This window comes from Drechmeria coniospora, chromosome 01 (assembly GCF_001625195.1).
Source record: "Drechmeria coniospora strain ARSEF 6962 chromosome 01, whole genome shotgun sequence".
In the NCBI taxonomy this organism is placed as follows: domain Eukaryota; kingdom Fungi; phylum Ascomycota; class Sordariomycetes; order Hypocreales; family Ophiocordycipitaceae; genus Drechmeria; species Drechmeria coniospora.
This window is the reverse complement of record NC_054389.1, coordinates 12390910-12415315: the sequence shown is the minus strand read 5'-3', so window position 1 is coordinate 12415315 and position 24406 is coordinate 12390910. Positions and strand designations below refer to the sequence as shown.

The following is a 24406-nucleotide window of genomic DNA, read 5'->3' as shown; positions in this document are numbered from 1 at the left end:
GAGACCACACATGCATGCGTTACGAAGCAGCATGGGGGGGGGGGGGGGAGCAATACACCTTCTTCGACGTTCCCTCGCCAAGCGATCCATCCAACTCTAGCCCGCCTTTTGTTTTCTTCTCACCCACACCTCCTTATCAGCATCGTGCAAGGCCCCTTTCGTCTCTTCCGTCGACAGCTCCTGTCGGGCGACGCTAGGTTCACGCAGCTGAACTTCCCACACCTTGAGCTCGTAGCTGCCGCGATCCGCCTTGCCGGTGAACAAGTCAAAGGACCAACCGTGCCTTGAGCAGGTCAGACCAGCGCTGAGGACGATTCCAAAGTCCTCAATGTCGAAGAGCTCGCCGTGCGAAAGGGGAAAGGCCTCGTGCGGACATTGCTGGACGCCGTAAGCCGATGCGGCGGCCATCGAGGCGCGGCGTGGGACTCACATGGTCGACGGCGTGAAACTTGCCCTTGTATTGAAAGACGAGAAGCTCGTGCTGGAGACCCGCGTCGTCGTCGGCGTCCACCTTCCTCAGCACCCCGGAGGGAGGAGGCTCGCCCATGCTCGGCATCTGGAACAGTTTGCCTCCGGCCCGGAGAGTCGAGCGGCAGGGTGGCGGAGGCGACGAGTCGTCATGTTCGAGGCCGAGGTCGGGAAAGGACGAGGCGAGGCCGACGCAGGACCACTTGGCTTCCGGCCGAGACGGTGACTTGAATGGATTCCATGACATGTCCGGAATACGGGGCGTCGAAGCCGCTGTCGATGCACGACCGACTCTCAGTTTGACGAGTCCATGTTTGCGTAGAGTACTTTTTCTAGTCGTTCATGGAGCAGCATGTTGGAGCAGTATGTGTCACGTGCAAGGAACGTTGGGGTGTGGGTGTAGGTGTACAGTGCTAATTATGTACAGAGTAAGTAATTGTATTACGATATTCAAAGGCACTTGACGCTTTCCATCCAAGCACAACTGCACGGCACTTGCAGTACAATTATTACTTGTAATTAAGTGTACTTATTGCCCACCTTGTTCATCTCTGGTAGCCTTTCTTGGTTCACTTGGCACTTGTCCGATTTATTATTGTTACTTGCATATCATGGTTGACCACATCCTCCACAAGGCCCCCCCTCCAACACTGTGCGCATAACCCAAGGCCGTGTCAAGGCTTTGCCAGAGGGAATACTTTGACGCCGCATCCAGTCGGCTCTGCTACCTTGATGGAGACGCAAAGGAGGAAATACCGTCTGTGATATTGTACGGAATGCATCATTCGGGGATGGAGGGACAATGGCGGCCATGTGAATTGATGTTGGCGATTCGAGTTTTCGCTCCTCCACGGAGAACGGCTTCTCTGTACTGTGCTGCACGGTACGATTGACGTTGAGTACTTGTACTCATGCACAGTAATAGTACTGCTATGAGCACAGTACGTAATTGCAAGTACTACAAGTACATGTAAGTACATTGAACGAACTGTAAGTACTTGCTGTACGGTACGATTGACGTCAGAGTACTTGTACTCTGTACAGTAATAGTACTGCATGAACACGCAATTGCAAGTATTACTACAAGTACATGTACCCTGAACGAACTGTTCTCCGTACTGTGCTGTATACAGCATATACGTGTACTCCGTACTTGTACTGTGCAAGGAGTACGGCCTGGGCGGCACAGGATTGGCTAGGATCGTGCAGGTGCATGATGATTGAACAAGGTAATTTACAGCACTCCGTACAGTACGACAGGGGAGGTTAGTGACAAGAATACAGGGCAAATGCCAGAGCATTACGGAGTACGGCACTTGCACGCATGTGCTGTGGGCACTGGACGGCTCGTACGGAGTACTTGCACTTGTACGGGGTATGTACTCCGTACAGTATTCCATAGTAATTACTGCACAGTATTACTTGCACTGGTGCTCCGTACTGTTCGGTGTACTCTGTTCATGTACAACTACTTGCGCAGTACGGAGTAGGGAGTAGGGAGACAAAATTGTCGATTCAATTTGTAGGACCGGCGCTACCAAAACTGAACCATTAGTTTTGTCGAGTTACTGCAGGTAAGTACTTGAGTAAGTAGGTACTTACTTGCGCTGACAACGCATCAAGTGTACCAAGTAAGTATACAGTAAGCACGCAAATAAATCGATTCGAATCAACACTGTACTGTCATTACGCGGCAACCCCAGCAGATCTCGTCACGACCCGAACAACCACCCAAACCGAGCATCTCGCTGGCATCGTCACCTTTGGCAGCGAAACCCGCAGCATCGTGTCGACATCCTCCTTCGTCAGAGGGCCATGCCGTCGCCGTCGACATCCGCATCAGCCGCGCGCCGCCTTTCGCACCACCGTTGATCCGCCTCCGTCGGCCGTGCTGCTCGTTCGCCCGCGGCTCATTGTCCGTCCTGCTCCGACGCCGAGCCTACAACGCGGCGACGACATGCTCAAGATGGAGAACCCCGTCCAGTGGCTCGTCGCCACGCGGACCCGTCGTCGAGTGCTCATCCGCGTCGCCGCCCTCGTCGTCGTCGTGCCCCTCTTCCTGCAATGCGTCCTCGCCTACCTCCTCGGCGGCGACGCTCGACTGCTGCCGCCGGCGCTGCAGCACGCCAAGAACGTGCTCATCGTCACCGCCCACCCCGACGACGAGTGTCTCTTCTTCTCGCCCACCATCCTCGGCGTCCTCGACAGGAACCACCGCATCAGGGGCGGCTTGCTCGTCATGTCCACCGGTGCGTCTCCCGTCCTCGCCCCGCCCCTCGCCGTCCGGCGGCGGCCCTCGCTGACGATGGATGCAGGGAACAACGACGGCATCGGCGAGACACGCAAGAAGGAGCTCCTCGGTTCCTGCGCGGCCCTGGGCATCGATTCCTCGAGGTGCGTCGCGCTCGACCATCCGGAGCTCCAGGACAACCCCAAGCTCTGGTGGAACACGACGTTGATCGAGTCCATCGTCGGAGAGCACGTCGCCAAGTGGGACATCAACGCCGTACGTTCTCGCCACTCCCTCGCCGCCGGCGGTCGGCCGCTGACACGGTCTCGCAGATCATCACCTTTGACGAGGGTGGCGTCTCGGGTCACATCAACCACCGCGCCGTGAGCGCTGCCGTGAGGTATGGCCCACCATCCCTCTGCCATCTCTCTGCCATCCCTCTGCCATCTCTCTGCCATCCCTCTGCCATCCCTCTGCCACCCCTCGGCCATCCCTCTGCCATCCCTCTGTCATCTCTCTGCCATCCCTCTGCCATCCCTCTGCCACCCCTCTGCCACCCCTCGGCCACCCCTCGGCCACCCCTCGGCCACCCCTCGGCCACCCCTCGGCCACCCCTCGGCCACCCCTCTGCCACCCCTCGGCCACCCCGCTGCCACCCCTCGGCCAACTGACCAACGTACGCCGATAGCGAATACGTCGCGAATGACGCCTCGGCCCCGCCGGCCTTCAAGCTCGTCACCACCGCCGTGCTTCGCAAGTACTCGGGCCTCCTCGATCTACCCCTCACCGCCTTCTCCTTCACCTGGAGGCTGTTCGCCGCCGTCTTCTTTCCCTCGGATGAGGCGGACGCTCAGTACAGCACAAAGGCGCTCATCGCGAGCACCTGGAATCGCTATCTGCTGACGCGCAGAGCCTTTGCGAGCCACGACAGCCAGTACTCGTGGGACCGGCACTTGTACATGATCCTGAGCCGTTATGTGTGGTTTAACGATTTAACGAGGATACCCGGCAAGGCGTGACGCGCTTCGTCTTTGCCATCGAATGGGAATTTTGCATAGACGTCGGAGGAAGCATACATGGCCGCTGCAATCTTACATGGCACTGCTTGCCACTGCTGTGCCCCGCCATCGGTCGTTGTGCGTGACAGATTCCCGCCACGGCACCCGCTTCATCCGTTTGTACGAGCATGGACGATTGATTGGACGTGTCTTCCACCCTTTCCGTTGGTATCCCGCCTAGTCCACGATACGTCTTCATCCGAGTGCCCAAACTCTTTCGGCCTTGCCACCGATACGGCCGTGCAATTCGATGGGTATGATTCAACGAGGAATCGATGGTCATGATTGGATGCTACCTCGCACCATATGCGTTGCAGGATGCATCCGATACACATGTACGGAGTACGGTGTCGAGCGTTTCAAATCCCTGCACTCGCTGGATGAGGTCGGACTGCTATAGTCCATCTATGGCACCGACACTGTACATGCAAACTCGCAAGCACTCTACGGTTCAGCATATCTAGTTGATGCTGTACGGAATTCAGTCAGATGGACGAGCGACGTGCTTGTACTCCGTGCTGCCGTCGGACTAAAGATATTGCTTGGACCGAGTAGCCGGTACAGTTACCGCTAAATTACATAGCATAGTACTCGCGTCGTTTACTTGTACTTGTACACGTAGTACTCGCGTATAGCAATGAATTTGCCCTCGACGACGAAGCTTCCACCACGCACCCTGTGCTATTCTAACCATCCACGACATCAACTGTGGCCGCCGCCCTGTCAAACGGACGTGTCCGCCGTGCATGCCAGCCAAGGAACCTAGTGGTCTGGTGAGGCAAAGACAAAATCAAGCTTACCGAGGGCTAATTTAGGCTGATCGCTGCAGCATACCAGCCGACGCTGGCCCGGACGTTTGGCCAAGATTCCAGCTTCGACCTCGATGAGCCTGCCAAGCCGCCGGCGAACTGCTTACAACGCTGGAAGCTGGCAAGCTCGCGCCAGGTGTCGTGATGGCTATCCATAGTAAGAAGTCTGCCTCCCAAACATGCGTCTCTCGTCGAGCTAACCCGCCTTGTATGTGTTGTCTCTCTTTCAACCATGTTCAAGGCGGCTGCGGATTTTACGTTGTAACCTGGCCGCTTCACCCGAGGACAAAGCGACGCCGCCATCGCAGGGTCGTGGAATGGCTACCTCATGCCTGGCGGCCAATGGAGGACCGACGCGCTCACGATTCCAGCACACGTGAGGACACGCCGAGATACCAGTTTCGGAAGACAATCAAGGTCAAACAGAAGCCGACGAAAGGGCATGAGAAGAACACGTCCTGCGTGACAGCCACTACGGCTCGCAGTGTCATGATCTCGTGCTTCCTTAAGTGAGCACCTGCCTGCTGTGTCTCCCGGCTCTTTCGGCTATCCTTTCGCATACTTTGATCCGGCGGAACGAAGCCGAATGCGTGTGCAACCATGGCTGCGTTTCGATTGCTTCACTATTCATCATGGCTTGCGTTCGGCGCTCTTGCGAGCTCCGCCTCCACAGAGAGCGCAGAGCAGCATGGCTCGACGGTGCTGGTGGAGCATCTGCCGATGCATGTCGTCTGCTGCGGCTCGACATGGACACAAACGACAATCACCAGGTACGAACGCTTGACGTCTCCGCCTGCCCGTACCCGACGCCGACCCATCGATGCCGTCACCATCCTTGGTCGACGAAGAAAGCAAAGGCTAATGTCCAGGCAGGACGGTGACGAAAGCATGCGAGACTTGTCCACCGCAAACGCAGGTCCCGACACAGACTCGCGAGAGCACCGACGCATCCTGGTCGAGCGGTCCCAGTCGTCGCAGACGTCTGCCTCGTCGTCTGCGTCGGAAACGACGACGCAACCTCCGCTGCCGTATCCGTCGAGGACGGCGGAGCAGGTCAAGGGCATCTATGCCGACTTCTGGCCTGACATGGACGACATCTGGGACGCCAACCCCGGCGGTCAGTCGTTGTACTTGGTCTGGGCCGACTGGGAGCCCGTCAACAAGGCGCCTCCCTGCGCCGCCGACGAGCAGGAATACGACGGCCACTGCTTCCTCGTCGTGCCCGAAGTGGACAAGGCCATCGGCGCGTGGAGCGACCGCAAGCTCGTGACGACGGCCATCGTCTACGGCACGCCCGCCTGGGCACGCGGACGCCGACGGTGCGCGGCCGGCATCTACTGCGTGCCCGACGACGCCGTCGACTTTGGACGGTTCGCCGGCATGCTCGCCCGACGCTACAACGGGCACAACGGCCACGGCCGCATCGCCGACTTTGTCCTCGACAGGGAAGTCGGCAACAGCAACTACTTCGACATCGGCTGCGGCCCTGCCAAGGCTTGCGACAAGTCCGAGTGGATCGACCTGATCGCCTCCAACTACAAGGCCGGTTACGACGCCGTCTACGCCGAGCAGTCGACGGCGAGGATCATGACGTCGATCGACAACAAGTTTGGCCTCGAGCTCGAAGATGTGCCTGGCGGCCAGCTCTGCGGCATGACGGTGCTCGAGGGCCTCGCGGCCAACGCCGGAGGCCGGGCGTGGCGCGTCTCCATCAACGCGTACAACAAACCGGGCTTCGTTGAAATCTCGTACTATGATTTCCCGTACGTCACCATGGGAACCGTCGGCGTGCTCGTCGGTTGGTTGCGTCAACGATTCCCCAACGCACCCGCGCTACGGACGGTGCAGTTTGTGGAACAGGGACTGCCTGGTCGGCCCGCCGAGCGGCAGTTGCAGTCCAGGTCCCTATGCACTGCTTTCAAAAACGTGCTCGGCACGCCCGGCATCGACAACTACATATACTACCACATGCAGGATCAGATTCCCGAGGTGCAGGAGTTTGGTCTGCGTCAATGGGACGGAACAGCCAAGGTCGCATGGACGACGTGGGCGACGGCGAACCGCGATTCCGAACCGCGCACCATGTGTGGATTCGCACATGTTCCATACGTGCGGTTGAATCTCGTGAACAACGGCAACCTCTACATCGTCACCAGCCGGAATCCGCCCGATGGCTCAGTTTACAGAGCCGATTGGTTCTGGCACCTCCACCATTCCGAGCAGCCAGGGACCGTCATGCTCTGGGAGTGTCGTTGGGACGCGGCGTCGTTCCTCACGACGGATTCGGCATGCAACAACGAGCTTCCGTACGGGCCCGTGGGATGGATGTACAGCAGCGAGGTGCCGAATTCAGTCCCTCTCTATTCCTGCTACAGGGCGGAGACGGACAACTACTTTGTGTGGCCTAGGGCCGACTGCGGCGGCCCTACCGTGACGGCGCTGGGCGTGCTCGGGTACGCGTACAGGACGAAGTTTTGACGCAGGTGGTCGACGACGACGAGGCGAGGCGGCCGGCCGACGGGGATGATGACGGGTGCTGGGCTCGACAGGAAATAGCATGGTGAGTCGTACGATGCCCCCAGAGCGGAGCGATGCCTTGGTTGCAAACCAACTCTGCGCCGCATGCTCGTACTTGTCGTAGGCGATTCGACGGTCCCGGCCGAGTCCAGCACGGCTTCGCGTCTCTTGGCACTCCAGCTGGCCATGATGGCGAGCTCATGACGGGAGCATGACGGCCACGTCGAGCGCGGGACATGTTTACGCCGCACCGTGCTCGGAAGTGCATCGGCAAGCACGCATGGCATGCGTTGGTGATGAATGTGATGAACTCTTTGTCGTTCCGGTACGATGCATGAGTGTATCGTACGCTTCCCGCGCTCGACGTGGTGTCGGATGACGATGGCGCCAAGCACGCACGGAGTACCGAGTCAGCATCGGCACGCACGTACCGGTACGGCGGTTTCCGATGCCAAGTCGTCGCGCACGCTCGTACTCGGTACTTGAGGTGCGCTAGCACTCATGTACTCATGTACTCATGCCCACGTACCGTGCGTGCTGCCGAGGGACGTGCCTTTTCTCGTGTGCTCCGTACCGTCGACGGCACTGTACAGCAGCGGCATCGTACAGCAGCGGCACTGTACAGCAGCGGCACTGTACAGCAGTGGCACTGTGCAGCAGATGGCACTGTGCAGCAGATGGCACTGTACAGCAGACGGCACTTTTCGCCGGTGTCAAGGTGTACTCGGTACGTAGTGCGCAACACGTCGGACTGCTTGCAGCAAAATTCATCATTATTATTACGCGTACTCTGTACTGGTCTCAATATGCACCGAGCACCTGCAGGTGTTGGGGTGTAGTATTCCCTGCGCAGGGAAAAACGCTTGCCTCCTTGTAGTGCTTGGTACGTACACGTACATGCATAATGGCACTGTATGTACGGAGTAAGTATGTACTGAGTGTGCAGTGAGTGATGTACTTGCACTGTACTGAAGTAAGTACTCTGCACGGCAGGTTTACTTCAAGTACTTGGGTAATAAGCGTACGGAGTACATGCAATGGCACTGCGTATCAGTACCTAGTACTTGCTTTACAACCACAGTGCTACGCAAGCACAGTGCATTACAACCACAGTGCTATACGACCACAGTGCTTTACAACAACAGTGCTTTACAACAACAGTGCTTTACAACCACAGTGCTTTACAACCACAGTGCTTTACAACCACAGTGCTTTACAACCACAGTGCTTTACAACCACAGTGCTATACGACCACAGTGCAGTAAACGACGACAGGACTCAACAACAGCATACTCCGCACGCAAGTACTTGCATATGAAAATACAGCATAGCACCGGCGAGTGTGCATGTACGCCGACATGAGCGGCGTGTCGCGTCGTCGTCGCGGTAAACGGCGCTCTCACGGCCAACGTCGCAGGCCATGGCCGGCTTCGTCCGTCGCAGCGCCGCCGCTGGTGCTGAGGGGAGGTGGGAGGCGGAGCGGCACAGCGAAGTGAGCGGTGCAGAGAAATGAGCGGTACTTGCAGCGACATGGGGGGTACATGCAACGACACGGAACAGCGACATGGGCGGTTACAGTACAGCGACATGAGCCGGCCAGTACAGCGACACGGGCGGTACAGCGACATGAGCGTCAAGTAGAGCACGGCGTCATGGGCGGTACAGCGACATGGCGGTAATTACAGCGACACACGGGCGGTACAGCGACATGAGCGGCAAGTATAGTGCTTACTTGCAGCGCTTACTTACGCTTACTTACAGCGACATGGGCGTTAATTACAGCGACATGGCCGGTACAGCGACATGAGTGGCAAGTAGAGTACTTACAGCAACATGAGCGGCAAGTACAGCGACATGAGTGACAAGTAGAGTACAGCGGCATGAGCGGCAACTAAAGCGAGCACTTACTTACAGCGACATTCGCGGCAAGTACAGCGACATACGCGGTGCCGAATTGTGAGTGGCCCCTTGCTGGGACGGTGAAAATCCATCCCCCACCAGCTTTGGCACCAATAACACGACGCAGCCGCCTCGTCCCTCCTGGAGGAGGCTCGGTGGCAATCGTCAGCCGCCCACTCTTCTCGCGTCTCTCACCATCACCATCACCATCACCATCAACGTCAGCATCAGCATTAGCATCAGCATCAGCGTCACCTTCACCGGCACAGACACACGCTGCGCGTCATGAGCATGAACCCTGTTCTCGACGGCTGATTACCTTGGTCTCCCTCCCGGTCGTCGTCCGCGGCCACCACCCGTCTTCCTTTTCGCCTTTGCCCCTCTCGGCTGCTTCCCTCTCGTGCTGCCCCTGCCGGGCTCGAACATCCTCGTCGACATTGACAGCCTCGTCGACATTGGCATCCTCGTCGACATTGACATCCTCGTCGACATTGACATCCTCGTCGACACTGACATCCCATCCTCGTCGACATTGACATCCTCGACATCGACATCCTCGTCGACATCGACATCCTCCTCGACATCCTCCTCGACATCCACACCCCTCGCCGAAGCCATGCTCAAGTCCCAGCGCCCCAACGCCGCGTCGCGGACGAGGAAGCTGCGCCTCTTCTTCGCCGCCGCCCTCCTCGTCCTCGCCGCCGCCGCCTGGTTCTTCCGCGACCTCCTCGGCACCTCCTGGACGCTCGCCAGCCTCAACGCCAACTGGCACGACGGCTCGCGCCACTTCATCCTCTCGGCCGCCCACGACGGCTTCGACGTCACCTTTGCCAACTACAGCCGCGACCAGCTCTCGGCCGCGCCCTACGACGACGTCGTGCCGCCCGTCCTGCACCACATCGCCCTCGGTCGCCACGGCGACAACTGGCGCGGCGAGTGGAAGGAGACGGTCCGCAGCTGCGTCGACCTGCACCCCGGCTGGGAGGCGCACATGTGGACCGACGAAAAGGCGGCGGCCCTCGTCGCCGACAAGTTCCCGCACCTCAAGCCGACGTGGGACGGCTACCGGTACCCCGTCGAGCGCGTCGACGCCCTGCGCTACATGGTCCTCTACGAGTACGGCGGCGTCATCCTCGACATGGACCTCGAGTGCAAGCGCGGCCTCGGTCCGCTGCGCCGCTTCGAGTTCGTCGCCCCCGAGGCCCACCCGACGGGCTTCTCCATCGGCTTCATGATGGCCCGCCGCCGCAGCGGCTTCGTCGGCAGCATCGTCGGCAACCTCACCGCCTACGACCGCCAGTGGCTCGGCCTGCCCTACCCGACCGTCATGTTCAGCACCGGCTGCCACTTCGCCTCGGTCATCCACGCCCGCGAGGGCGACCGCTCGGCCCTCAAGATCCTGCCGGCGCCGCTGCACAGCCTCAACGGACGCGTCTCGACGCCCATCTTCGAGCACCTCGGGAGCTCGTCCTGGCACTCGTACGACGCGCGCCTCATCAACTGCCTCGGCCGGAGCCGGAACCTCCTGCTACTCCTCGCCATCCTCGTTGTCGCCCTCGGCCTCTTCTGGCGGCGACGCACGATCCTCAGGCGCCTGTGACGAGACGGCGTCGACGTCGACGTCGTGACCCGAGTCGGTTTCTAGCGAGTTTTGCTACCACGTGCCGCGGCACATCATCAACCATGTTACCACCACTAATACAATTCTTTGGTCCGCGCCGCGGCAATCCAAACTCCCGCTCCTCGCCGATGCCGTGTGCTGACTCGATGCCCGTGACGGACGAATCATGGTACCCGGCATTGCGAGGTACGGTGCTTGCTTGACCGCCAGTACAGTGGACGTTCAGGCAGTGTGGTCCCTAAGCCGCAGCGGCAATGCCGTGGAGTGCAGTGCAGTGGAGGCTGTGTGCCTAAGCCGCCTACCGGTACGCCCACGGACAAGTGCTGTAAGTGATTTAGCGTGCAGCAGTGCCGTACGGTGGGGTGCAGTGGTGTGCTCACATGTGCAGCGGTGCAGTGGAGTGCAGCGGTACAGTGGAGTGCAGCGGTGCGGCCGAGTGCAGCGGTGTGCTTACAGTACCTGTGCAGGGGTGTACTGTGGTAAAGTGCAGTGCACTGCCGTGCCGGCTCTCGCTAGCGGTCACCCAACATGCCGAGTCTAGGTGCCGGGACGTCGAGTGTGATGCGGCGTACAGTGCCGCATGCATGTGCCTGCACGGTACAACGCACGCTGTATCGTCGTTGCGTCGCCGGTTGGACCCGTTTCCGCACATGCCCATGAAACGGCCGCCCCGAACCCTGCACTGTGTTGCACTGTGCTCCTCGGCGGGGCTCCGTGCCCTGGCATGCCATCCACCGCTTCGCCCTCGTGGGGCGCTAGCCCCCCGGCGGGCCAATCGACGTGGCCCTTGGCAGAAGCCGCGTGGCGGCCCGGTGGCAACAAATTACGAGGCCAAGGTACCTGCAAAAAAGTGCGAAAAGGAGAGGTCCGTTGAGCCACAGCGAGCCGTGGCGGCGGTGGCGGCGGCGCGGTCGCGGCGCGGGTTTTCCTTGCTCCCGGTCGCTGCGTCATTTCGTGTGCCATGCCACCACCATCCCTACGGCCCTCCACGTCGACCCTCGCCGCCCGTCTGCCCGCCGTCACCTCTTAATATTCCCTTCCTCTCCGGCAGTTTCTCGCGAGACGACCCAGCCCTCCCCGGCGCAGGAGTGCAGCAGACTCCATCGAATCGGGCCTGCGATGCTCGTCTCCTTCAACTCGGTCCGCGCCCGACCTCGCGTCGTCCTCCTCTCCCTCCTCCTCTTCTCCTTCCTCTCCTGGTCCCTCTGGGTCGGCGGGCGGCGACGGCCTCGTGTCCTCGACGCCGCGACGCTCCGAGCTCGATTCCCTCTCACCTGGAATCATGTCCATTCGTTCAACGGAACCGGCGGCGGTGCGTGCTGCCCTGCCCCGTCCCACGCCGCCGCGAGCCTCGTGCTTCGATGCTGACCCCGTCGTCCAGCCTGGTACATCCCCCCCGAATGGATCGGCCGGGATCAGCACCCGCCGCGGACCATCCTCGAGGCCGCCCGTCTGGCCTCGGATGCCGCCTCCTCCCACCGCGGCCGCCAGGTGGCCCTCTCCAAGATACCCCTGATCGTCCACCAGACGTCCCGCTCGGCGAGGATGGACACGTGGAAGGCCGACGTCCTGCCCTGGGTCGAGCGGTGGTTGCGCCACGCCGTCGAGCCCGAGGGCGCGAGCCCCATGGCCTACCTCTTCTGGGACGACGAAGGGATCCTCGCCTTCATGCGCGAGCGCGAGCCCGATCTCGTCGACGACTTCAACGCCATGTTCACGCCCGTCGAGCGGGCCGACATCTTCCGCGTGCTCGCATGCCAGTACTACGGCGGTGTCGTACGTCGTCCCGACCGGCCGCGAGGCCCGACCCTGAGCTGACCTGACCGTGAGCAGTACGCCGACGTCGACACGGAGCCTCTGAGGCACCCGGCTGATTGGATCCACCCGTCCGACGTCTCCCGCTGGACCGACGACGTGACGGGGACGAGCTACGGCATGGTGATGCCGCCCAGCGACTTCCCCGACGCCCTGCCGAGCAACACGCAACCCGTGAGCCTTGTCTGGGGGCTCGAGGCGGACACGGACCCCGACCTCGACACCTACTGGCGCATGGGCTACTCGTACCCCGTCCAGGTCACCCAGTGGGCCCTCGCCTCGGCTCCGAGGCACCCGGCCCTCGCCCAGTTCATGACGAACCTGAGGGCCCACGTCGCCGCCTCCAAGTCGGCGACCGACGAGGCGACCGAGGACCTCGACCCGCTGACGCGCACCGGCCCCGCCGCCGTGACGCTGGCGACCATGACCTGGCTCGAGGCCGAGGTCGGCTTCCGGTGGAACGCCTTGACGGGGCTCAAGGACGGCGGCAAGTCGAAGCTCGTCTCGGACGTGCTGGTGCTCCCCATCACGGGATTCAGGTACGCCGACCCGCGCCGTCGACGACGATGACCCATCGTGGACTGACCGAACCGCCGCAGCCCCGGTCGCGGCAAGTACGGCAACATGGGCTCGAAGCCCGTCACCGACCCCGACGCGAGGCTGCACCACCACGCCCTGGGCTCCTGGCGACACTTTGACCTCGTCGTCGAGTACGGCAAGTTCTGCCGGACCATGTTTGGGCTCTGCAAGGACTGGTCCAAGGTCCCGGCGTAGCGTGTACGATGTGTTTGTTGGCGTAGCAAGCGTTGCATTTTGGATCACGATACGATACGATGAAAATGACCGCCGTCGGCATCGCCGACGCAGGCAGGACACGCGCGCGCCGCATGCCGCCGCCGCCTTTCCACATGCATGGCATCAAAGGACGGGCCTTCTGGAAAAGCTGAAACGACACTGGGTAGCATGTATGAGTGTACGCCGCGTTCATGTACGGAATGCGGAAATAGTAGGACTATATACCACGTTGCTTGCTCCGTGTCGTTTGTGCCGAGAAGCATTTGGCCACCCCTACGTCCCCCTTTTCTAGTGTAACCTAATTCGGCAGCATGTCAATGTCGCCAAGTGCATCGGATGCAACATCCGTCGACATCAACTCCGTCTCGTCTCAAACAGCTACTCATCACGGCGATGCCTGCGCCGATTCCTCGGCCATGGCGCGGCCGGCTGCGCGGCCCGAAAAGATGCAACCGCCGAGAAAGGTACCCTCGAGGGAGTTGTATCCGTGAACGCCGCCGCCGCCAAAGCCGGCCGCCTCGCCGGCGGCGTACAGACCCGGGAAGCGGGTGCCGTCGGCTCGCATGACGTTGCTGTCGAGATTCGTCTCGATGCCGCCGAGCGTCTTGCGCGTCAGCAGGTTCATGCGGACGGCGATGAGCGGGCCGTGGGCCTTGTCGAGGATCCTGTGCGGCTTCGCGACGCGGCTGAGCTTCTCGGGCCAGTACGACCTTGCGTTGTTTATGAGCATGACTTGAGCGTCCTTGGCGTAGCCGTTGTTCATCTGGCTGTCCCGGGCGTCGATGACGTCCTTGATCTTGTCGAGCTCGAGAGCCGGGCCTCGACGTTCACTCGCGAGCTTGTTCATGCCCTCGACCAAGGCCTCGAGCGTGTCGCGGACGACAAAGTCCTTGCCGTGCTTTTGGAAATTCTGCACGGGGACGGTGCCCTTGGCGCCGAAGATGCGAGTCAGAAGCAGCCAGATGTTCTTGCCCGTGACGTCCGGGTTCTGCTCCGAGCCGGAGAGGCTGAACTCGCGGGCCATGATGGTCTGGTTGAGGATGAACCAGGTGTAGTCGTAGCCCGTGGCGCAGATGTGCTTGAGCGTCGCACGCGTGTCGGAGCCCGGGAACAGAAAGGGCGGCAGCCTCTTGCCGGTGGCGTCGAGCCAGAGCGACGACGGCCCCGAGAGGACGCGGATGCCGTGGCCGGGCCATATGGGGTCCCAGTTCTGGAGCCCCTCGGTGTAGTGCCACATGCGGTCGCGGTTGACGATGCTCGCGCCGGCCGACTCGGCGATGCCGATCATGCGGCCGTCGACGTGGGCGGGGACGCCGACGACGAAGTGATCCGGAACCTTGGGGCCCATGCTTTCGACGGGCCAAGCGGCCTTGACGGCGTCGACGTTGCCGCCGATGCCGCCCGAGGAGACGAGGACGCATCTGGCGCGAATCTCAAACTTGTCGACGACGGCGCGCGACGACTTGACGCCGCGGGGCGAATCGTCGGCTTCGAGGACGCGGCCCCGGACGCCGACGGCGCGACCCGACTCGACCATGATTTCGTCGACGACGTGACGGAAGCGGAAGCGAACGAGGCCCTCGTCGGCGGCCTTCCGGACCGGCTCGGCAAAGACCTTGACGAGCTCCGGGCCGGTGCCCCATGTCATGTGGAACCGCGGGACCGAGTTGCCGTGGCCGTCGGCGGAGCCATCCCCGCGCTCGGCCCAGCCGACGTTGGCCATGAAGCGGAGCCCGCGGGCCTTGACGTAGGCCTCCATGTCGTCCGTGGCAAAGTCGACAAAGGCCTTGGCCCACCGGCGCGGCCAATAGTCCTCCGTCTCGCGGTCGAACCGGGCGGAGCCGAGCCAGTCGCGCATGGCCTGCTCGCGCGAGTCCTTGATGCCCATCCGGCGCTGCTCCGTCGAGTCGACGACGAAGAGGCCGCCGAGCGACCAAAACGCCTGACCGCCGAGGTTGGAGGCGTTTTCCTGCTCGACGACGAGCGTCGGCACCTTGCGCTGGGAGAGCTCGAAGGCTGCGACGAGGCCGGCGAGCCCGGCGCCGACGATGACGACGGGCGTCTGCTGGTCGGCCATGATGCCGTGCTGTCGACGACTGGCGGCTGCTTGCTGATCCGGCGGCGGCGTCGGTTGCTTGCCTCGTCGATGGGCAGCTTGCATCGAGCTGGCCTCGACTGCACAGCAAGCAAACGGTCGAGGGAACACGGTCGAGAGAGGCAGATGGAGGACCAGGAGGCGAGTTGTACGAGCGAAGAACAGTCAGTCTCGCTCGTCGTCAGTCAGTAAACAGTCAGGCAATCAGGCAGTCAGGCAACGAGGCAACGAGGCAACGAGGCAACGAGGCATCCAGGCATCCAGGCATCCAGGCATCCAGGCAGTCAGGCAGTCAGGCAATCAGGCAGACAATCGTCGTGGAGGCAAGTGGCAGCGTCGGCTGCAGCTGCCGCGGGCGCGGACACGGAAACACCTCAAGGAAGGTGGTTTCGCCGGGAAGGAGGCACCGCGACGGCCGTCACAAGCCACTGTCGTCCGGAGCGCCAGCGCCGAGTCGCCGATGCTCGCTCGCTGTAAGAGGCAGCTCCAGCGCCTGGAGGGTCCCCTGTCACCCCTGGCGGAGGGATGCAGGCTCCAGATGACTGCATCACACAACGGTCCCGATGCAACATTCCCCAATGCAACGGCATGACACTCGAATGATCCATCGAGCCATTCGATGGACGGCTCGCGATGAAGGCAACGAGCTCGAGCGGCAGTGTTTCGAAATTTGACACCACGACGAACGACATCATGCCACGGCCAGCCAATGCAGACCGCCTGTTCGGTGTCGGCAACGGTCAGAGGAGCGATGGGTTGGCCAGCCGTCCAGCGGGTATGGCGGTGCCGCGACAACCAGTCACTGGGCTCCTAGAGAGCCGTAATTTGATGGTTATTCAGCAGTCATGGTGAAACAGTGCCCCGGCTGGTCAGAGGGTGCTGGGCGTGCTTCAACTTGGCGGGACCCTCCCAGGTCAGTATACACCTACAGTCGAGGCAAACGGCGGATATGCCGCCACAAGTCTCTCCCCTTGTTGCTGACGTGGGGAAGATACAGTACTTGATCGGCGATATTCCCACTGCTGTGCTACGGACATACCACGGCGAGCAGCGTCCACACTATGGGCTGCGGCGTGTGCTGGTGCCAACATCCCACGTGCCTTCATATGGCCGACGACGGACGGTACGGTCTTGAACACTGGCACAGTTCCCGCCACAAGTCTCTCTCCTTGTTGCTGACGTGGGGAAGATACTTGACCGGCGATATTTCCCCTGCTGTGCTCCGGATATACCACGGCGAGCAGCATCCACACTATGGGCTGCGGCGTGCGCTGGTGCCAACATCCCACGTGCCTTCATGGCCAACGACGGACGGTACGGTCTTGAACACTGGCACAGTCCTGACACGGTGCCACACGGAAACATCCTTCTCTGCTTCGCACCGCCAAACGCCGACAAGCGGGCAAGATGGGGGGCTAGGTTTGAAGCGGGGTTCCGCACTTTCGATTCGACGACATGTAACGATCGACCGACGATGACGCCAGCAATACATCATGCCGTGAGAATGACGACAGGTGGCGCCGACGTGTTGCTGGTATTTAGGATGCCCCCCCCTCGGCGTCATCGTCCACCCCCCGATGCCTGCCACGAGGATCACACGCATATTAAACACCTTTGCACGCGCCGACCCTAAAATACACGCGGAACAAGCTACGATAACCTGCCGACAGCATGCGCAGACATCACGCGGAAACCGGCATCACCGATGAGGCCGCCATCGAGGGCCACGACCTCATCCACAACGCCGAGTTGGAGGAGGAGAGGCTCGAGGAAGAAAGGGCACGCACACGCTCCCCGTCTCTATGCCGGCCGTGCACGACAGTGAGTGCCGAGTACTGACGAGCGCCCCCCTGCAGCTGCATCAGCACGATTCGAACGTCTCGCACGACAGTTCGCATCACGCCGACGTCTTGGCCGACAAGCCTGCCAAGAAGGAGTCGACCATGGACAAGGTCAAAGAGGCTCTGCACATGAAGAAGTAATCTTGGCCGGACCGTGCCGCGTCCTGCTTCGCGAGGCAGTGAAGAATGTAATGTTACCCCCAACGCGCGGCCGAGGACGGATCTCGTCGTCGTTTGCAAACCTGTCTACTATATAATGAATATCCACTCGTTTGATGCCCCGCCCGTTGCCCGCCCATCCCGTGAGCCTGCATCGCCTCGGCAGGCGACGACGGCCACCAGAAGCAGAGCACGCAACGTCATCCCCGCGGCCGCACGCGGAAACACGGCACATCATTCCCACGTAGGGCGTCACCGTCGGCCGGGGCATCACCGTCGGCCGGTGCGTCGCCGTCCGCCATGGCATCGCAGTCCGCCATGGCGTCGCACTTTGGACGGGAACCCGGACGGGAACACCCGGCGATGCCGTCGACGTCTAGCCCTGCACGCAGACTCTCGCATCGCCCCGTCGCCGGCGAGACCGCGCTCACGTGTGGTACGACACGCTAAAGACCTGGAACCATCCGAGGCCGGCCCCCCACTGCACGGGCGAGTAGCTGTTGGCGATGCGGTTCTGCGACTTGACCGAGACGAAGCTGTGCTGCTTCGACCCGACCTTGATGCTGTACATGCCGTCCGGCGGGTTGTACGAGATGGTAAAGGCCTGCGCCTGCGCCACGTCCGTCGTGAGGTTGCCGACCACGGGGAAGCCGGCAATGTACTTCTTGTCCTGCGCCGACTGCACGTGAAACGTCTCGGGCGAGCCGTCGACGGCGTGGATGATCCAGCGATGCTCCATCCGCTCGTGCTTGTCCGTCGCGGGCGTAATGTCCACCCACTGCCCGTTGCGGTTGGAGAGCGCGTGGCCGCGCGTCTCAAACGTCAGGTAGCGGCCCTCGGTGAGCTGGCCTCGGACCGGCTTGAAGCCCTCCTCGACGAGGGCGGCCATGTCCTGGTTGGCGTTGTCCGGCCCGTACGGGATCGGGGGTTGGGCCATCTTGTAGTCGGAGAGGCACCTCGCGGGCCCGACCCACGGGCCCGTGAGGGAGCCGAGCGTCAGGTTGCCCGTGTACCGCGACGGCTCATCCGGAAGGCTTTCGGGCGTCGGTGCCTGGTGGATCGACGGCAACGAGTAATCGGGCTGCAACGGCGGCCAAGTCAGCCCCCGCGTCGCCCAGCGGACCTCGATGGGGGCAAGGGGAGGGGAGGGAAGGGAAACGGCAGAGAAGGGGGCGTGCTCGGCGGGCGAGGGGACGGCGTACGTTGCGAAAGTCAAGGGCGTTTACGAGATTCGACATGTGGTCGCGTCGCCACTGCGTCAGCTCCTTGCTGCGGACGCCCTCGTAGCCGTGCGCGGCGGCCCAGGCCTCGAGGAACAGAATGTCGGAGCTGTGGTCGGCGCGCTCGGTGAAGACGTTGCCGCCGCGCGTGTAGGGCGAGATGATGTAGCGCGGTATGCGCCAACCTAAGCCGCCAGTCAGCCGGCGGCTCGCGTAACATGACGGGTTCGCGGCGTGCACCGTCGGTGCCTCCGCCTCACGCACCGGGTCCGACGGGGACGCAGCCCAGCTCGTTGTACGGATCCTCCATCCACTCGCCCGGCGTGTCCATGGCGGCCGGCTGAGGGACGACGTGGTCCGCCCAGCCTCCCTGTTCTGCCCTCGACAGTCAGCAGGCGCGTCGGGGGAGGGGGGGGTCCCGCGCGGTTCGATGGACCGACCGTCGTAGCTGATGATGAGCACCGTTTCGTTGTACGCCGGGCTGCTCGTGATGGCGTCGATGACCTTTTTCTGGAACCAGGCGCCGTCGACGGGCCGGTTGGGAGGGTGCTCGGCGAGCTCCTGCGGGCCGACGATCCAGCTCACCTGCGGCAGCGTGCCCTTGGCGGCGCTCTCGTAGAAGGCGGCGAACCCCGGGTACGAGTTGCCCTTGGTCCGCAGGGGCGAGTCCTTGGCCGCCAGCTGGTACTGCTCAAAGTAGGCGAGCATGTTGTCCTCGAAGTTGTCGAGATCCTGCCACACCTGCCAGGAGATGCCCGCCTCCTCGAGGTACTCGGGGAACGTCTTCCACAGAAAGGGGAAGCAGTTGAGGCCGGGGGCCTCGCAGCCTGCGACGGCGGCGTCAGCCGGGGGCCGCGACGGGGGCGACGGGGGAGGGGAGCGGCATGGATGGAAGCGCGCGGCAAGTACCTGGGGAGGCCGAGTTGTCGATGATGACGGAGCCCTTGCCCTCGGGGTTGGTGGGGGAGCCCGGCACGTTGATGGTGCCGCTCATCCACTGGATCCGGTTCGGGTCCGTCGCGGCCAGTATGCTTTGCGTCGACATGTCGAGGAGGGTCCAGCCCTCGGCGATGTCAAAGTGCGCCGGCACGTCCTCGCGCTTGTAATAGCCCATGCTGTAGCCGCCGTCGGCGTAGTTCCAGTTGTTGCCGAGGCCGCCGGCGTAGGCCGAGTGCATGGCGGCCCAGCCGTTGTCGCCGGCGCCCATGCACTGGGAGGCGTTCACCCACTCGCCGCCGAGGTGGTTGATGTGCCACGGCTTGAGGACCTTGACGCCGTTTCGAGGGAGGTACAGGGGTCTGCGCAGCCGGGACCGGCGTCAGCGGAGTCGACGGCGGCCGCGGGCGGGAGGAGCGAGTCACGATGGAGGAGAGGCATGAGCGAGGGAACGGACGAAGGGGATGGATGACGTGGAGCTGGATGCCCGCTGGCCGTGCTGGCCTCGAGCCCGAGCCCGTCGCCGCCGGCCGGTGGGTGCCACTCACTGCTCGAATACGGAGCGGCCATCGGGGTTGACCTGGACGTTGGGGTCGCCGAAGCCTCTCACGCCGGCCATGGTGCCAAAGTACTGCAGAGCGTGAGCCGAGCCGAGTCGAGTCGGGAGGAGGAAGGCGACAGGTGGCGATGCTCACGTGGTCGAACGCTCGATTCTCCTGCATGAAGAGGACGACGTGCTTGATGTCCTTGAGGGAGGCGCCATCGACGAGGCCCGCGGCGGCGAGGGCACCCAGAGCCGACGCTCGCAGGACGAGGCTCCCGGAAGGCATGGTGCCGGTGACGGATGCTCTGTGCTATGAGACAATTTTCCTGCACCGGTTGCGCTCTTCACACCTCAGTCGATGCTCGTCATGGACCCGGGGTGTCGGTCGAGGATCCGGCGAGTTGAGTCGTGGGTGTCGTTAGGTGTCGTCGAGATGCTGGGTGTCAACGGCCCGGCATCAATCGCATCTCCATCACGCATCACCCGATTATAAATATCCAACGTCCACGCCGCGCTCCTGGCCGTTGCACGATCAAGGTCGATTCCGAGCGTGGGTGGGTGGCATCCGGACAGGCGGCGTGCGGGTGCGCGTGGGCAGCGGTCCTTTGTCGTCGGTTTGCTGATGATGGTGGTGTCGTGTGCGATGGCCACGGAGGGCGGGAGCCCGAAGCGGAAGCTTGAACCTTTCGGCTGTCATGAGCCCGCTTCTCGCCGCTGCCCTTGGACGAGGTCGGCCGTGGCGGCAGCGTGGCAGGGGGTGAGGTGAGGGGCTTCGAGCGAGGGCGGACGCCGGAACGCACTGGTGGCATCGAGCTGTCGTGCCTCCGTTGCCAGCACTTCGGCCGCAGGTTACTTGCCGCTACTGGCGGTAGTGCTCGGCTAGTGCTCGGAACTAGCAGCAGGTCAGAGTTCGTCCTCGACGGAATATTGCTCGTCTCGGGTAGGGATGGGGAGGATGGTGGTGCCCGTCACCTTGGGAGGACGGGTTGCCGAATCAACGCCAGGAGGCGCACCAACGTGCAGTGCCGCCCCAAGGGCATAGGCCAGCGATGCTCGGAATTCCAGCCAGCCATCGGCTGAGACTCGACGTGCTCCTCCGATGGTTCGAGGCTCCCGTCGGGGTCCCGCTCGACGTTGAGCTGCAGCAGCTCTCAGGTGCTGTCGACTCCTCGGTGGTGCTGATGGATTTGGCTCGGCAGCGGTGTGCACGCCGTCTCTTTGGTGAAGGCGTGAAAAGTTTTCGCTCATGCTGTACGTGGCAGTGCGAGGAGGTGCAGGTGCACATGAGCAGACACGAGTCCCATCGAACCATCACATGCTTCAGGCCTGTGGCGAGGGCGTGGCGAGGGTGGCAGCATGGCGGTGACATGGTGGCAGCAGCGACGGCGGTGGATCATGCCGGTGGCGCACAGGACGGCTTACAGCGGTAAGTGGTACCTGCTATCGCCTAATACGACCTACGTGGTACCAGGTACCAGGTGCACAAACTGCCCCAGCGGACGTTGTAGGTCACCCCTACACACTTGAACTGTACCGTCGGTACCAGGTACTAGGATCAGGTAATTAGTAGGTACTAGGACTAACTACCTAGTACCTAGGTACACATAAGTACTCTCCTCCGTCGCTTGCCAGTGGTTGTACTTAATGTACTTACTGCACTTACTGCACTTAAGTACTGTATTTACCGTGCGTATGCCAGTGCACGTACTCGCTGTATGTTGCCGGTACAAGTGCCTCTGCCACGACCATGTACCATTACGTCTATTTAGCTGCGCAAGCAAAACCCAAATACCTAGCATGTACTCCGTACTCCGTACTTGCAAATGCTGTGGTGCTTGTACTTTGTAGGTACTGACTTTCTGCATCGACTTGTGCTTGTACCCCGACTTCTGTACAAGTGTCGCTCCAACAAGTACATGTACACGTACCCGGAACCAACAGCGGCACTCGGGACAAGTCCACTGTCAACCCGCTGGCCTTGTGATTGTTGATCAGGCAAAGGCAAGACAGACGAGAAATGGACGATTCGAAGGTCACGGATGGCTCCCGGTCAGTCATGAGCGACGAGATCGATTATCATCCGGCCCGTCGGCATCCAGAGCAGCGGCACACGGCAACGCGATCCGCAGCACGCCTGTTGGCAGTTGCCCGATCTGCTAACCCGCCTGGCCATCGACGCTAGCTCCGTCAGCTGCTGCGTGCTGTTGCTGCTTAGCCTGCCGCCACAGGTGTGCATCGGCAGCCTTCGGGCGCTGGAGGGCGCTGGAGACGAGCTGCTGGCCATGGCCGTTCCAGGCGTCATCTGCCATCCATCGTCCAACCCCATCACATCGGCTTCCTTCCATCTCGTCCTGCAATCCCACGACGCGTCATCGTCCATCATCACCCGGATCCCGTCAGAGACGATACCGTCAGAGACGCCCGTCAGAGACGAGAGATATTCGACGCCGACAAGGCGGACAGACGGCTAGGCGCTGGCTGGGAGAATGCCGTCCATCCACTCCCGTCCTGGATGCCTCCGCCATGCTCTCGTACCCTCGCGAGCTTGCCCTTTCGTCTCTGATTTGACCGCTACTCGAGCTCGTTGATTGCTCCGTCATCGATCGAGTGCTCGTGTGCTTGGCTGGATCGGGCCGTCCATTCCATGCTCCGTTTTCTCAACCTCGTCGACGGCAACTCCTGCACACGGTGTCCATGTCCAGGACGGGACGCCTGCTCCCGACGAGCATGTTCGCCCAGAGGGGGGACCTGGCCGGGTGGACGTCACGGGCAAGGCACCTGCTGCTCGCCGTCATCTTGGCCGGTCTTCTCATCAGCTCGACGGTCCTCTTTTTCGCCTATTCGCTCCCCTCTCGCATTCACGGCGTCTTCTTCCCCTCGGTGCCACCATTAGGCCCTGCCGAGCCCCCCCCGTCGATCGACGACGATGCGTTTACGCTGCATCCCGAGCATCACATATATCGCGAGGCCAAAACGATATACCTCACGTGGAACGTCACCCAGGAGCGCAGAGCCCCGGACGGTGTCGAGAAGTCGGTGTATTTGATCAATGGTGGGCACCTCCTCGCCGCAGCCCCCCCCCTCCTGCTCTCTCATCTAATGTGGCACCGCAGGACAATTCCCCGGCCCGCTGGTCGAGGCGAGATCGGGCGATGAGATTGTCGCCAACGTCTACAACTCGATCCCCGACGAGCGGGAAGGGGGCATCTCCCTGCACTGGCACGGCTTGACCATGAAGGGTATGCTTCCCGGCACCCCCTCCGACCACCTACGACTGACGTTTCCATCGGATCCAGGTGCCAACGAGATGGATGGAGTCGTCGGCCTCACCCAGTGTGCCATCGCGCCGTCCACCAACTTCACCTACCGCTTTCGCATAGACGAATCCCAGTCGGGGACCTACTGGCAAGCCTCGCCTCCCCGCCAACCCTTGCTGCCCCCGAGGCTGACGGTGACCAGGTATCACGCCCACTCTGGCGTGCAGCGCGCCGATGGCCTCTTTGGCGGCCTCGTCATTCACAGGCCTGCATCAAAGTCCCCGGAGACGGCCGACCCGGCGACGTATCGGTACGAAAAGGAACAGCTGCTCATGGTCGGGGACTGGTACCACCGCGCAGGCGGTGAAGTGCTCGAGTGGTTCGTCGACCCGAACCACTATGCTTACGAGGTAAGGCTACATGCCGCGTACGCACTTCGGCGTCTATGGCATCCGACCGGCGTCGAGTGGGCAATCGGATGCTGACGGGCACCGAGTAGCCCGCGCCAGAGTCCATCCTGATCAACGGGAGAGGCTCCTACAACTGCTCCTTGGCCGTCCCGGCCCGTCCCGTGAACTGCAGCGCCGTCGCGCGCCCGGCGTTGGCTCTCGCGCACAGCCACCGCGTCCGACTACGGGTGGTGAACACGAGGTTCGTGCCATGGCCTGTCTTTTTTGCTCCATTCCGGCGGGCCGACGCTGATCTCGACCGTGGCAGCATCTCGTCGGGCCTCACGTTGACCCTCACGCACGCCACCATGACGGTCATGACGGTAGACGGTGGACATGGCGTCGCCAACACCACGCGACCTGCCCGTTCCGTCGGCGTGCTGTATCCGGGCGAGCGGATGGATCTCATCGTCGACCGCGAGACGGGCGCCCATGACGCGTCGGCGGCGAATGACGCCGAAATCGTCGTCACGCTTGACCGGGAGTAGGCGCCCCCCCCCCCCCCCCCCCCTCGGAGTTTTGCTGGCCGCGGCTGAAGCTTACCGTCTCGGACCGGCAGGAACATGGGCTTGTACAACTTTGCTCTCGTGCCCGAGCAACCCTTTCCGTTGCGGTGGTCCCGCGGCCGACGGTCGCCCGAGCACGGGAAGCAGGATGCGGACGCGCTACCCCATCTTTCGCTTGGCGACTTGC

At 62.0% G+C, this 24406-nt stretch overlaps 11 protein-coding genes across 11 annotated transcripts; 7 read left to right on the top strand and 4 right to left on the bottom strand.

Annotated features, from left to right (window-relative positions):
• Positions 1–96: 96 nt before the first annotated feature.
• Positions 97–715, bottom strand: DCS_03274 (Rieske domain-containing protein; the record flags this gene model as incomplete). Its single annotated transcript, XM_040800596.1, has 2 exons — positions 97–378; positions 431–715. 2 exons carry the CDS (start codon positions 713–715, stop codon positions 97–99), a joined length of 567 nt encoding a protein of 188 aa, XP_040661479.1.
• A 685-nt stretch (positions 716–1400) lies between these two features.
• Positions 1401–3717, top strand: DCS_03273 (glycan biosynthesis protein; the record flags this gene model as incomplete). Its single annotated transcript, XM_040800595.1, has 6 exons — positions 1401–1438; positions 1995–2042; positions 2092–2099; positions 2172–2974; positions 3031–3098; positions 3387–3717. The coding sequence occupies 6 exons, from the start codon at positions 1401–1403 to the stop codon at positions 3715–3717; spliced, it is 1296 nt and encodes a 431-aa protein (XP_040661478.1).
• Positions 3718–5165: 1448 nt separating this feature from the next.
• On the top strand, positions 5166–7043 carry DCS_03272 (subtilisin-like serine protease; the record flags this gene model as incomplete). Its single annotated transcript, XM_040800594.1, has 1 exon — positions 5166–7043. The coding sequence occupies one exon, from the start codon at positions 5166–5168 to the stop codon at positions 7041–7043; it is 1878 nt and encodes a 625-aa protein (XP_040661477.1).
• Positions 7044–8915: 1872 nt separating this feature from the next.
• Positions 8916–10581, top strand: DCS_03271 (glycosyl transferase; the record flags this gene model as incomplete). The annotated part of the gene is made up of 3 exons (XM_040800593.1): positions 8916–8947; positions 8997–9038; positions 9426–10581. 3 exons carry the CDS (start codon positions 8916–8918, stop codon positions 10579–10581), a joined length of 1230 nt encoding a protein of 409 aa, XP_040661476.1.
• A 1140-nt stretch (positions 10582–11721) lies between these two features.
• Positions 11722–13191, top strand: DCS_03270 (glycosyl transferase; the record flags this gene model as incomplete). The annotated part of the gene is made up of 4 exons (XM_040800592.1): positions 11722–11914; positions 11984–12378; positions 12436–12956; positions 13017–13191. The coding sequence occupies 4 exons, from the start codon at positions 11722–11724 to the stop codon at positions 13189–13191; spliced, it is 1284 nt and encodes a 427-aa protein (XP_040661475.1).
• A 406-nt stretch (positions 13192–13597) lies between these two features.
• On the bottom strand, positions 13598–15373 carry DCS_03269 (uncharacterized protein; the record flags this gene model as incomplete). Its single annotated transcript, XM_040800591.1, has 1 exon — positions 13598–15373. The coding sequence occupies one exon, from the start codon at positions 15371–15373 to the stop codon at positions 13598–13600; it is 1776 nt and encodes a 591-aa protein (XP_040661474.1).
• A 1605-nt stretch (positions 15374–16978) lies between these two features.
• DCS_03268 (uncharacterized protein) lies at positions 16979–17289 on the top strand (the record flags this gene model as incomplete). Its single annotated transcript, XM_040800590.1, has 2 exons — positions 16979–17128; positions 17173–17289. The coding sequence occupies 2 exons, from the start codon at positions 16979–16981 to the stop codon at positions 17287–17289; spliced, it is 267 nt and encodes an 88-aa protein (XP_040661473.1).
• A 445-nt stretch (positions 17290–17734) lies between these two features.
• Positions 17735–20293, bottom strand: DCS_03267 (Phosphoesterase; the record flags this gene model as incomplete). Its single annotated transcript, XM_040800589.1, has 7 exons — positions 17735–18388; positions 18510–18712; positions 18792–18902; positions 18968–19354; positions 19437–19825; positions 20012–20094; positions 20159–20293. 7 exons carry the CDS (start codon positions 20291–20293, stop codon positions 17735–17737), a joined length of 1962 nt encoding a protein of 653 aa, XP_040661472.1.
• A 617-nt stretch (positions 20294–20910) lies between these two features.
• On the bottom strand, positions 20911–21255 carry DCS_03266 (uncharacterized protein; the record flags this gene model as incomplete). The annotated part of the gene is made up of 1 exon (XM_040800588.1): positions 20911–21255. One exon carries the CDS (start codon positions 21253–21255, stop codon positions 20911–20913), a length of 345 nt encoding a protein of 114 aa, XP_040661471.1.
• A 769-nt stretch (positions 21256–22024) lies between these two features.
• DCS_03265 (uncharacterized protein) lies at positions 22025–22478 on the top strand (the record flags this gene model as incomplete). Its single annotated transcript, XM_040800587.1, has 2 exons — positions 22025–22143; positions 22223–22478. 2 exons carry the CDS (start codon positions 22025–22027, stop codon positions 22476–22478), a joined length of 375 nt encoding a protein of 124 aa, XP_040661470.1.
• A 223-nt stretch (positions 22479–22701) lies between these two features.
• Positions 22702–24201, top strand: DCS_03264 (uncharacterized protein; the record flags this gene model as incomplete). The annotated part of the gene is made up of 3 exons (XM_040800586.1): positions 22702–23059; positions 23121–23674; positions 23764–24201. The coding sequence occupies 3 exons, from the start codon at positions 22702–22704 to the stop codon at positions 24199–24201; spliced, it is 1350 nt and encodes a 449-aa protein (XP_040661469.1).
• Between the last annotated feature and the right edge of the window lie 205 nt (positions 24202–24406).